At 48.6% G+C, this 13552-nt stretch overlaps 1 protein-coding gene across 2 annotated transcripts in view; it reads left to right on the top strand.

Moving 5' to 3' along the window:
• DOC2B (double C2 domain beta) overlaps positions 1-13552 on the top strand; it is a 130760-nt gene that overhangs the window by 50304 nt on the left and 66904 nt on the right. For both annotated transcript variants that reach the window (XM_044993720.1, XM_044993721.1), the window contains one exon: positions 665-739. In XM_044993720.1, the coding sequence (XP_044849655.1) occupies positions 665-739 (75 nt within the window). The remainder of the gene's footprint in view (positions 1-664; positions 740-13552) is intronic.

The raw sequence follows: 13552 nt of genomic DNA, 5'->3' as shown, positions 1-13552 counted from the left end.
GGTCCCCTCTAGCCTTATAATTGATGAAGGGCTGTGAGAGGTTCATTACGTACATACTCTCTTGCCTCAGGAGTCTCACTGCAAATAAAGCGTCAGGTGGCTGAAAGCAGCGTCCTGCTTGTTTGAAGGCTGTTCTTTCCTCACACCGTGCATTAATAATGGGGATTAGATAGGTGCCATCAGCCCCTCATCGTGTGCACTGAAGTACCACCACAACAGCAGCGGTGTGTTTGCACATAAGCAATTATGAAATGGGAGAACCCTGTAATTTTATACCTCCAAAATTGCTGAGCTGAGTTACTTAACTCTTGAATTAATTGTGATTTGGGTGCCAGGATTGGCTGCTAAAGTAACAGCAGAGATGCAATACAACCAATGCTAAGTACTGGGAGTGAAGTCTTCCAGAGGCTCTTTCTTGGTCAGAATTGCACCCTGCATTTGACTTCCGAGTGTCTGGCTTTTTGCTGCACAGCTTAGGTTCCATGGCATTGATACATTTCCATCAGTTCTGGGGAAATGACATAATTGTTAGGCAGGTATATTTGTTGATGTAGAAAATGGATTCTAAGTCACACCAAGAGGCTGCTCAGTCAGAATAGTAAAGAGCTGGCCTGTGTTGTAAGTGTTGTAACCTTTCCTGCTTTTTTTTTAATCTCCTCTTCAGGGCCTGAAGCCAATGGATCATAATGGTTTGGCTGACCCATATGTCAAATTGCACTTACTCCCAGGCGCTAGTAAGGTGAGTTGTCTTTTAAATTCCATCTAAAGTCTGTGTCATGTGCACAGTTCAGCTACACTCTTCTGCCTGCCTTGTGAAATCATAGCATATACTGTCTAGTGTATAGCAATATATAATGCTGCTGTTGTGGGTTGGGATCTATTTTCCAGTGAAAGTTGGCTATGTAAAATAATGTGTTGTATTTTAGGGGGGAGGTTTTCAGCTAGCCTCCTTTTAACATGCATCCACAATCTGCAAGTACATCCATGTTCTAGTATTTGTTTAGCATGGATGTTGCTGTACAGTACAACAAAAGAGAGAGTCCCCAGAGAGGGGCTGAGATGTCACACTGATGAGTTACAGTGTAAGCAAGGGTATCAGTAGAGAGACATAGGTGTAAGTGTGCACTGATTAAATTGCATACACTCAAAATGTACTTTGACCTTTTTCATTTACTATCTTAGTGAGCATCTATGACAGAAGCACATAGGGTGATATCCTGGAACCATTGAAGTCAAACTACCCAGTCAAAACCCTCCTCCTTCCCAAAACTCAGAGAGGCCTAGCAGACTGAGCATGGGAGTTTTTACCATAGACTTTAATGGAACCAGAATTTTCATCCTTGGGGCTTAGTGCAATGTCCAGCAAAAACTACAGAGCTCAGATTTGAGTTTAGGGTGTCCCTCATAAATGCCTACTGGGCCTAAACTCTCCAGTCAAAGAAAGAACCAGGCACAAGTTACAAGGTACAGTCAGGGCAAAAGTCTAACTGCACAAAAATGTAGTGTGATCTGGAGTTCATGGGCAATCCAAGTAGCGAGTGGAGCTGGTGGAAACAGTTTTCTGTCTGAAAATGTCATGTTGAAAAAAACAATTTGTTTTGCAAAATTCTATAGATTTCAACAAAATTTTGTTTAGAGAAAAAAGTTGGAAAAATTTCAAAAATGTCAGTGTCCCATGTTGACATTTTCAGAACAAAGTTTTTTTATTTTTCATTTTGAAATTGACTTTATTTATGTATATCTATATGTCTGTTTTAAATGGTCAGAATCAAAACAACAGGTGTCAGTTGACCTCAAACAAACAAAACTGCAAATTTGTTTTGTGAAAAAAATAGATGTTACTGTTTATTTAGGAAGTACTAACAGGTTTACAAATCCTGCCATGTAAATATCTGAAACAAAACAATAATCCTTGCACTAGTTTTTGTTTAAAGAGACAGTATACAGGAATAAGCAGCAAAGAGTCCTGTGGCACCTTATAGACTAACAGACGTTTTGGAGCATGAGCTTTCGTGGGTGAATACAGGGGCGGCTCTAGGAATTTTGCCGCCCCAAGCACGGCAGGCAGGCTGCCTTCCGCGGCTTGCCTGCGGAGGGGTCTGCTGAAGCTGCGGTACCAGCGGACCCTCCGCAGGCACGCCGCCAAGGGCAGCCTGCCTGCTGCCCTCGCGGCACCGGCAGAGCGTCCCCCACGGTTTGCCGCCCCAAGCACGTGCTTGGCATGCCGGGGCCTGGAGCTGCCCCTGGGTGAATACCCACTTCGTCGGATGCATGTAGTGGAAATTTCCAGGCGCAGGTATATATATGCAAGCAAGAAGCAGGCTAGAGATAATGAGGTTAGTTCAATCAAGGAGGATGCGGCCCTCTTCTAGCAGCTGAGGTGTGAAAACCAAGGGAGGAGAAACTGGTTTTGTAGTTGGCAAGCCATTCACAGTCTGTTTAATCCTGAGCTGATGGTGTCAAATTTGCAGATGAACTGAAGCTCAGCGGTTTCTCTTTGAAGTCTGGTCCTGAAGTTTTTTTGCTGCAGGATGGGGAATATAGTCATCAGATCTGATTTTCTTGTTCTGAGAGGCTATTAGTAGTCTAAAGTAACTAGAAATTTTGTCTTTTCATCCTGATCCAGGATGAATTTTGTTTTCAAAATCTCTAAATTTGTCATGGGGAAAGAAAATCCGTTTTTTGACCAACTCTAGTATCAAGTGCTCACTACCACCGCTGAAAAGCTCTTGGCTGTTGCAATAGACGCAGACACTCTCTTTAATAAATAGGTCCCAGACATCTGGGCTTTAAAGATGATCCCTAGTACATTGAATTTCACCCATGGCTGGGAAGGTCACTAGTGAGATGCATAGATGTTATGCCTGCATAGTGACCCGCTCCATGACTGTCCTATCTTGAGTGATAGAAGTGCTCACAAGCTTCCTGGGCCCAGTAAGAAGCCTGTTGAAAACGAGCGGCTGAGTGACAGAAGAGCAGGCTGCCAGGGAAGTCACTAATACAGATGCTTATGTCTGTCATAGCTCACAACTCTCTAGAGACTCCTCTCCCTCAGCATGGAAAATCCTTCCCACAGTGAGCCTAGTGTTGCGTGCCCACTCATGCAGTGCTGGCACAATCAGCAGAGATCCTCTAGCTCACTGCTGGGGCTCAGTGGATTGAGTTCAGGAGCTCCTTGGAAAGCAGCTGGGTGTGGAAGTGTTGTAAAGCCTGTGCAAGCCAGGCAGAAAGGCGTTTCTGGAAAAACGGCTCCTTTCTCTTCTTTTGCATTTTAAGCTCCGCAGTCCATAATAAAACAGATTACAAACTGGAAGGAAAGTATTTCCATATATGTATGTTTTGAATTTGCTGGCGAGCGATGTAATTAAAGATACTTCAGTGTAGTGAGAAGTCAGTGTGACTGATGAGGTAGATGAATTTAAATATTGTGTGCATCTATATAATGAATATTAATTTCACTCTCCTTTTACACCAAAGTAATTGGGCCTTTTTGGGGAGGTATCTTTTTGTTGCAGTTGAGTTGAATTAATTCATAACTCCCAGGGCATTAGAGGGAGTTTTTATGATGGTGCATTTCCAGTTTCATTAAAGATAAGGAGAGCCATGAGCACTTTCATCAGGAGATATTATCTGTCCCTTTCATTTTTACAAGCCCACTGATGGAATTTCTGCTGTAGGTAGTGAAGTGCAAATGGAAGCCTCTGCACATTCCTCTCCCATTTCCTACTCCTTAGTGGCAGGGGCAAAGTGGGAGCAATGGAGCGGTCTTGAGAATGGCTGAATTTAAAAACGATGCAGCTTGCACCTAGAATAACTTCCATTCTGAGTGTCCGGTTGGCTGCAAAAAAATCATGTGCCAAAGATTTCTAGTTTTTATAAGGTGCAGTAGTAGTGTGCACTTACCTGTATGTAGGGCCTTTCATCTACACAGCTCAAAGTGCTTTGCAAAGATGATTAAGCCTCATTATGGCTGTTTACGCACTGTGTAGCTGAATCATACAGACGTTTTGGAAAGTTCAGCCCTAAATCTCTGAGAGTTAGGCCTCTAAACCCCATTACCCTTCAATGGGACGTGGGGACCTAACTTCCTAAAACCCAGCCCTAGTGACTGGCTCAAGGTCACCCAAGAAGTCAGTGGCAGAGCCAGGGGTAGAATCAGGAGTCTTGGCTCCCAGTTCAGTCCTCAAAGCACTGGGTCATGTTAGGAACAGGTCAGAGGTTCTTCTCAAAGAGAGGGAGTTCATTATACCCCAGACGTGAACCCCTTCTCCCTCACAAGCTGTCGGGGTGCAGACAGTTTAAGGAAGAGCCAGTGTGAGATTGCAAAGGAGGATGCCTTGCCCTCCAGCAACAGAGTGGTTCTTAATCTTCTGCTTAGACAGTAGTAGAATAACCTTCCTAGTGCACCTCTGACTGGAGGACATTCTTCTGGGACGGGGGAGGGGTCCATCAGGCCTTTTCTGTGTCTGGAAACTGGGATCCTCTTGGAAAAATAACCTGAAAATAAGAGTCTGCATTAACCCCTTGTCTCCAAGGCACATTCAAATGGTGCGTGGAGGGGAAAGCTGCTTTGATCAAAGGATTGCAGCACATCGCTTGGGTAGCATCACTGGCTCTGCAGCTCCATTTACTTCTCCTCCTTTTCTGTCTTAAGCCCACCTCTTCATGCCTCCCCACCACAGCTGGCTGCAGCCTTGAGTCTCTCTAGGATTCTCCCCACAGCTGGGGGGTGGATACCTGCTTCTGTTCCACAAACTGCCCAACCCCCCTCTCCCACTCACACACACACACACACACACACACACACTCGGTCCCTCCACACCTTCAGCTAACTCTTTAGCTCTTGTTTTCTTTTATTTGCTGGGCCTAATTTTTGTATGTGGTGTAATGCTCCCTCGCTCTCCAGTGGGGAGGGAGGCCACTCTGCCTCGCTGTCTTGGGGTTTAGTCCGCAGCCTCAGGTCGTACCGGCAGGGTCAGGCCATAAGAAGTCTAGAGCCCCGGGCCAATCTGACAGAGGCAAACACACAACAGTAGTCTGGGCCCTTTGTCCCCGCCCCTGGGCGGGACAGCGCCCTGGGTAGACTCCAGTTCGTAGCCCTGCAGTAGGGCTGAGCAAGGCAGCACAGGCAGCCAGCAGATGTGCCGAGTCAATAAGCTCTAGCCCTTTGGGGCCAGGCAGAGCAGGGGGTAGGCTTTAGCCTGGGCTTGTGGGCTCAGGCAGCCAGCAAACAGCCCCAGTCAATTAGCCATCACCCTTTAGGGCGGGGCAGAGCAGGGGGCAGGCTTTAGCCTCATCTGGGAGCTCAGGCAGCCAGTCTCGGGGTTCAGGGTTCACACAGTCTCGGGGCCCTGAAAGGGGTTTGTGCCCCCAGCAGACAGGCTAGGGTGCTAGCAGGGGGGTTCACAGGGCACAGGCCTCCTGGTCTAAGGTGGAGAGTTGGCCACCCTGGGATTAGGGTGGCAGGGGGACACGGGCCCGCCCTACTTCACCGTGGTCCAGCCCGGGGCCCGAGCCGTGGCAGAGTGCTCTGCAACTGGGTCGGCGGGGATCCAGCCACAACATGCCAACTGAGACACGTGGTCAGCCCTGTAGCCGGCCAATCGTCAGCTGCCCTGGGCTACTTCCTACCTCCCTGGGGTTTGGTTCCTCAGTTTCCTTGGGGTATACAGCCAGTGGTAGTCCTGGCAACTCCTCGTCTGTGTTCGTCTCCTCTGGGGGCAGGGTGCGGCAGAGTGCAGGTTCCACTCCTGGGTGCCGCAGCAAGGCAGAGGTGTCTGTTGGCCCTGCCCTGCTACTTCCGGCCAGGGGTGGGACGGGCTTGGCTTCGCCCACCAAAGGGAGTGTAGTGCTCCCTCACTCTCCAGTCCAGAGGGAGGCCACTCTGCCTCGTGGCCACCTAGGTCTGGCATCTGGATGTAGGTTCTCCACTAGCAGTTGGCTGGCATCACATTTAGGGGCTAAACTGGGCACCTACATGTAGGTATTCCAATACCAGTGGGTTGCAAAGAGCATTTAGGTGTGTCAGTACCAGTCCTCGGTTCCCAGGGGCCTGCTTCAGGGCCCAGGTGTGAGATCGGGGTGCCCAGGTATGCGCCCTGCTCTGTAACTGTGTTTCTGCGCGTGGGGGAGACTGCGTTGCTATGAAAGGTGCTGGGCAGAATTAAAGCTGCTGTGTTTATATTTTGGAGGTGGGAGCAGCAAGCAGAAAAAGTGACCCAAATAGGAACTTGAAGGTGGGGAAAAAGGGAAGTTTAGCCTCTTCCATTACCCTCACCCAACCACCCCTGACATGTCTAAGTTAGATTCTCCCTGTGCAGACAGGCAGAGTAACAGTCACACTGCTACGTGGGCTGGCTTGCCCTGCTCTCCATAAAGCAAACCTCTTCTGAATCTTTTGTACAACTGCTGTGGGAGGTGAACCGGAAACCCCTGGCTTGAACCAAACAAACCAGGATTAGTTATGGGCTAGGGCTTAACAGCAGGGCACCTTTTAGCCGCTGGGCGATGAGTGATGACTGGCAGATTTCCCCTGGCTCTTGCTGATCTTGGTTTCCTTGATGAATTAGTAATGTGTTGGCTCACAGCAGGTCAGGGGATGGTTGTGGCACCGTGGAACGACAGCGCTGGCTCTCCAGGACTGGTCTGATGCTTAGCACGTCGCCCATGCTGTTGTCACCTCTCCTGGTTACTGTGTTCTCTGCAGCTTCTTCCAGGTCTGCAGGAGGAAACACTGCTATTTGTTTAAGTATCACTGTGCTTGGGGGCTAGTGATGTGTCTGTCACCATCTGATATCCAAAAAGCATCTCCCTAGCACCTGAGCCTGGGAAGGGCTCATTGGAAACCCAGCTCATTACAAACAGATGCCCCCATCCGTCCCATCCTGCGTGGTTTTTCTTTTTTCCCTTTCTCCTCTCTTCCTGCAGTTGGGAGGGTGCATGTAAATGCCTCCAGTGCAGCAGCTCTCAGAATGGGAGCCACAGGGCCACACTGGTGATGCACAGAGCTGGCTGGGCGTGTGGTGCTGGCTCCGCTTTGACTCTGGCTGCTCACTTGCATTCAGAGAAGCTTCACAAAGGCATGGGAAAGATCTCCTGATGTTACTCTGCCATGCAAGCAGCTGCGCAGTGAGGTGGGATTGTGGCAGAGAGAGGCGTGGTCTGCACAGTGGAGAATAAAGGTGGGCCCAGGCCATTGTGCAAGACAACCTCTCTGTTACGGTGCGTGGAGAGTCTGAGACAACCTGCTCTAGCAGATCAGACCTCCCAAGGCAAGCCAGCCAGTGAGCCGAGAGATCACTAACTAGGTGTCGGAGGTGCTCTGGGAGGAGCCTGCCTATGCATGTGGATGGTATAGTGTTTAGTAAGTGCTTGGGAGAGAAGGCACAGCAGTTATTCACTGTCTACTGACTCAGATCAGCTGGCTCTCCCCAGGTTTCTGGCAGTACCCACTCCACTAGGTGAAACAGGCAGCCTTTGATCGCTGTCCGTCGGACACTTTCAGGTTTATAGTGAAACCCAAGCCTGGATGAGCATTGCCTGCTTTTGAATTTCCTCCTGTAAGCTTTACTCAGGTCCAGAACCACTGCCCAGGGAGAGCCTTGGTTTGTGAGGCATGTTGGAAGAGCCACAGTGCTAAGGGATGGTCTGTGGGAGAAGGGTTTGCACTCTAGGACTCGTTCCAGCTCCCATTAAAGTCAAGGGAAGGAGTCTATTGGAGTGGGGCTCTCATCACCAGGCATTAGTGCGGAGATGCTGTGCAGTATGTTGCATACAAAGGCATCAGCTGCATTGCCCTCCGGGTCAGCTGATCGGTGCTGGAATATTGGCCCTGGCGGAGCTGCTGGTCAATCTGTGTGGCTAGAACATGTCACGTTATTGACAGCAGGTGGCAGAGGGGGAGGAGGAACCCCCAGAATGATCCACAAGCTCATCAAATAACCTTCTATCTCCTGCCCCCGCCAGCAGGGCCTCCACGTGTTGGTGGGCCCGGTGAAGCACTAGGAGCCGCTTCTCTTGAACCCGCTGCCTGGAGATTCAAGGACCATTCAGTAACGATGCCTCAGCCCCAGCCTATCTGCATTTCTGGTGCTGCTCCGAAAAAGTGGTACAGCACCAGCAACCCTCCCACCATGGGGCTCTCTGCAGATTGCTAGTGGAATGCCAGCCCTTTCCTCCGCAGATGGATAGAAGGACTTGCATGTTTTAATCACCCCTTCAGTTTGCCTCTGAGAAACGAAATAAATACCGAAATCTTCAGTGAGCGTGGGCGGGCCATCCCTCCCTCTCCTGTCTTCAGCCCAGTGTTCCTGCTGAATGGCGCTGCATGTGCAAATAGGGGAGAGCAGGCTTAGGCAGGGGGATAGCTCTGACAGTTAACAAGCATGCAGAGGAGTTTAAGTTTAATCCCAGGTGGTCATTAACAGCCAGGAGAGCCGCATCCCGCAGCAAATAAAATCTCCACGTCTGGTTTGTCTCCCTGTTGTGAGTGATGCAGTTTTCTCGAGTTTTCTATTCTGTTCTCTTGCTCACAGTTAATGCTCTGTATGGTGAACCTTTGTGACCTCCTGTAGTGAGTTATTGCAATGCGCTCCTCCTGAAAGGGCGCTGGGGAGCTTCAGTTAGTGCTGCCAACTTACTTGGCTGTGTTTCATTCTTGGGTCCCCAGTTAATTGCTGGGTATGATTCAGGATGATCTGGTTTGATCTACCATATAAAACACTGTGCATTTCGGGTCCTTGGAGGTCACCTCTCCAGCTGACAGTCCCTCGAGTCACTCCTCTCTGGACACTGGGAGCTGAGCATGTCCTTTCTCTGACTGAATCCTGACTTTCAGGGGGTGCTGTCAGGCCTGTTAACCCTGGTCTTTCCTGAGGAAGTGTGTGGTTCCTTGCCTTGTCGGGGAGATTTTCTGTATCATTAGCTGATGAATGATCAGAGAGTTATTTTTCTTGTATCCACACCTAGAGGCCATGGTCGACACATTCTCCTATACATTGGAAATGATAAATAACCCCCTGGGGGTCGGGGGAGCAGAACTTCAGTATCATTGGCCTGTTGGGTGCATGATGCAAACTAGCAGCCAGAGATCAAAAATATTCCACACACACCACCAGCTATTTAGCATGCGTTTTCCTCCGTGCTTGTTTGGCCGTTCTGTCAAATGCAATTCCTGCCTGCAATTGAGTTACTGTATTATCTGGCATCTTTCAAAAAACACTGGTAATCGGCCTTAATGAACAGCTTATCTTGTGCCAAGCGAGCCTGGAGACTTATAGCCAGTCCTCCCAATGGCCTGTGGTTCCCAGACATGCCCGGTGCCCTTGATAATGATACTAATAAAATGGAAAAGAGAAGGTCTGAACTCTGCCAGGAAGACAAATGGCTGTCAGCGCTGCCTTAAATCTCTCTTGCAGAACATATCTAATTTTGAAACTATTTTACAAAGTTGGGAAACATTTAAGGTGAGCAAGGCATTACAATCGAGCTCAGATGGAGCTGGAAAGATCATTCCTTTTTGCAGTCTTGTTGGGTTTTATTCCTCTCCTGTCCCCCACGGAAACATCTCCTGCAAGGCAGTGATTGTTTTCACTTGGGCTTCCTTTCGAAGAGCTAAGCTGCCTCCTGACCTGACAGCCATACTAGTTGATTCACTGATTTTATTTTACGCTGAAAGGGAGCTCTGCCTGAGTGACATGAAGTACGATTGGTTTTGCAGGGTGTTAGATGTTCATATGAATCAATTCCCTCCCTGTGTTCCAGCTGTGCTTTATGTGACTGTAGGATTGAATCTCTCTCCGAAGGATCAAAGAAAGACCCTTTCACTTACAGGAGTCTCTTGTGTTCTTCCAACCAACTTCCTGTACGACGATAGTAGAATAAACCTCAGCAGTGTTGTGCAAATCCAGGTCTCTTCCGTAGACAGACTGCTTTTGAAAACAACCGAAAGGAGCAATACAAAACAGGAGGGGTCAAACACTAGTTAGACGTTCCCATCCTAGAGGGACTAAATCCACATGAATCCAAATGAAGCAGGTCTGCACAAAGCTCTGGGGAGAGATACTGGTGAGTTTTGCACAGATCTCAGCCAAAGTTTGATATGTGTTTTTGGTTGGGGCCTCTAGGCACTGCTGTAATGCACACAAGGTTAGAGCCCTGTTGTGCTGGGTGGTGTACAAATGTGTACTTCTCTATACAGGAGCTTTTCCCAGTCATACCAGTTAACTTCAGCACCATAACCACTCTAGCTCCTTGGGTGGACACTCCAGTTATGGAATAAGAGTGCCTTTTTTCAGCTTAGCTTAAACTGCTTCCAAAGAAACACAAGCTAAACTGGAAGAAGATTCTCCTACGCTGGAAAAAGAGTGCCCGCATGGGGGAGCTGCATCCGCATAACTAGAAAGGTTTAAATTCACACCTTGCTTTACTCCTGTATAGCTTCCCTGTGTAGACAAGCCCTACGAGACAGTTCTGGCCCCAAAGAGCTTACATTCAGATAGACTAGACTAGACAGACAGGTGGAGAGGAGGGGAAGTGATGTACCCAGGAAGTCAGTGGAAGACGCAAGAACCAGAACCCAGGTCTCTTGACTCCTCGCCCAGCTCCCTGCCTGTTGGATTTTGCTGCCTCTGGGTTCTGTCTGAATCCTGGGTGAGGTTCTGTGCAGTATAGTCAGCAGTTTCATCCCACGATTGCTTAGGCCTGGTCTACGTAGCAAATTATGTCATCTTAACAAATGAGATAGTTAAGCCATTCTAACCCCTGGTGTAGACAGCACTAGGTGGAAGGAAGAAGTCTTCAAGCGACCTAGCTACCGCCTCTCAGGAAGGTGGGTTACCTGTGCCGGGGGAGAACCCCCCCCATCAGCACAGGTAGTGTTTACACTGCAGCACTACAGCGGCGCAGCTGCAGCCGTGCCCCTAGAGTGTTTCAAGTGTAGACAAGCCGTTAGCGTGCACTGAGATTTAGGGACACCTTGTTAATGACACCAGACAATAAAAGATTGTGTTTGGTTTGTCAGGTTGCTGGGAACCACAAGGTCTGTCTGTCTGTTCAGCGGCCTCGATAAAATATCCCTTTGTATATTAATTACAGTAGACTCCTGTCTATTCTCTGCTGGGAGGGACACTCCAGTTTGGATAGGACACAATAAAGAGAGAATTTTGGGTTGTTTTAACCTATTCATCTACCCCAAGCTTAAAGCAAGATTACTTGTTGGGTGTTTCTGGTCAGGAGACCTTATTTTAACCCTTGGATAAGATAATTGAAGGGTGATTTTTGCTGTAGTTTCTTTGAAGGGAATGAAAAACTGCTCCAGAATCTGGATTGCCTTTTGTAAAGAAGCAAGTCCATCTGAGTAGCAAGACGGGCAGTTCTTAAAGCAGGAGAGAGAGACCCTGTACTTCCCGGTGTGCGAAGTGCCCTGCTTACCTCTAATGTGGTGCTTGCAAAACAAAGATGATGACTGTAACAATGCGTCTGAAATACTCTGCAGACAACTTTTACGTATTGATTTCATCAGAGCTCATTACGTTGAGAAATGGCCAGAGTGAGGATTGAACTCTCCCACTTTACACCCAATTACAGTGGAAATTGCTGCTCACTCAGCCTGTCCCTGTGCCAGGGAATTAATGGAAAAAGCCCTACCTGAAATCAGCAGGCTTCTTCTACAGAGTGATGTGTCATTCTCCTCCCCAGCAGGGGGAGGAAAAAAAGGTCTCCGTTGTATTAAGCTCAATCCATCATTATCACTGTGGGGGGAGGAGGAGGAGGCATCAGAAGGAGAGAGGGAACACAGCCTGTCTTAAAATCGATCATCCTTTCAGCACAGGGATTCTGCTCTCTTCTTTCGCCCAGAAGGCATTCTGGGCTCCAAGATGAAAGCCAGTGATGGAATGAAGCTGTTCAGGGAGCGCTCATTCAGGCTATGTGAACTCAGCACTGGTGAGAGATGTTGGGTTGGCAGCCTGGAGATGAGGCCCCTTCTCTCTAGCTCCTGAAGATGACTAAAATGGTGGGGAGTGGTGCTGCAAGGTGCCCCGCACTTCTGCTGCCCCACCAGTGGGGAGGCCAGTTAAGTCAAAGGGAATCTTTCCATTGACCTCAGCAAGTTGTGGCTCAGGCCCCTATTGAGTCCTTAGCCCCTCTCCATGGAGATTATCAGCTTGTGCAGGTTGGGATGTGCAGCATCTGTGACGTGGCCACCTATCCCCACGGACGTAGCCTGAGACCCACCAGAAAAAGAACAGGAGTACGTGTGGCACCTTAGAGACTAACACATTAATTTGAGCATAAGACCCACCAGACTCATTTCCTGCAGGCCCCTGGCTGGAACATCTTTCAGCTCAAGTTTAAAGCAGGCCGTGGAAAAGACCATGAAGGATGAGGATAGGTGGGACCATTTGCCATCCAGTATTCCTCTGAAAGAGCCTCTTTCGCTCCCAAATGGGCTGTGCGCAAAGGTAATACATTTCCCCTAGAGCAAGGGATGAAGCCGTCTTCCTCCCTCGCTTGGAAAGCGTCGGCATTTCTTTCATTTGTGGAGATGATGGTGCACAATTGTCACACCAGTTCTCTGCTACTGTGGTTGCATGAGCCCAGCCTGGGAACGTATTAATAAACATCATCCATCTGGATCCCCCTGCCAGCGGGAAGCTGGAATTGCGGTGCTGCTACACCTCACTTGGTGCTGCCAGCAGGGGGGTACATCTGGTGCCCGGTCAAGTAGGCTGTGCGATGTGAGAGATGTGAGGGATGAGGTGTGTGGCTTTCTTCCTAAACCTTGGGAGGTCACGAGTTTATGCCCTGATGCATGAGGTTTGGTTACGCCATCTTACATCCTGCAGCAGTATTTGTCTCGGTGATTCCCAATGGCTGACACCACGCTGGGCGAGTATTGCCTTGTCTTTGTTTGAATTTACGTTCTGTTCATTCACTGACATCCTCCTGCCCCCGTGCCTACCCCCAAAAAAGCCTCTTTAGCTAACAGACCTATAAGCTCTCTAGCTTTTTCCAGGGTCTCTCTGTACTCACAGGCTACTGCTTGGCTTTCTTGCTTGTGCCTCTGCCTCTCTCTCGGGGTCTGTCTGTTCTCAGTTTGTGTGTGTTCTGCCTTCCTTCACACCCGCTTGGTCACAATACCCATGCGGTGCTGGTTTCTGGGCAGAATCTGTTAGGCCTTGTTTTAGGTGTTGTCCCCTAAGTGTTTCTTACAAACTATCTTAAGCGAAGGGTGAGTTCACACATCAGTTGGAAGGAGGTTGTACCTCAGCCCATAACAAGGTTTCACCCAGCTCTGAACATTTTCTCTGGTGTTGTGTCTTTCATTATTTGTCCTTGTTACTTTGTAAATTAAAAAATAAAAATAAAAAACAAGGCTTAATTTATACCATCCTACAGCTTGATAATGCCTCTACTTTTCCTATCATCTGCTTTTATTTGCTGCAGCAGCACTTCACATCAGTCTTTGCTTTGGCCATGTCCAGCTTTGCCAGGAGTGTGATGTGATAGCTAAAATAAAGAGCAGTGGAAGTAGCCAGTCCGTTAGTCCAGA

Source organism: Mauremys mutica, chromosome 19, assembly GCF_020497125.1.
Source record: "Mauremys mutica isolate MM-2020 ecotype Southern chromosome 19, ASM2049712v1, whole genome shotgun sequence".
NCBI lineage: Eukaryota > Metazoa > Chordata > Testudines > Geoemydidae > Mauremys > Mauremys mutica.
The sequence above is the reverse complement of the archived record's forward strand: the minus strand, read 5'-3'. Positions and strand labels throughout refer to the sequence as shown.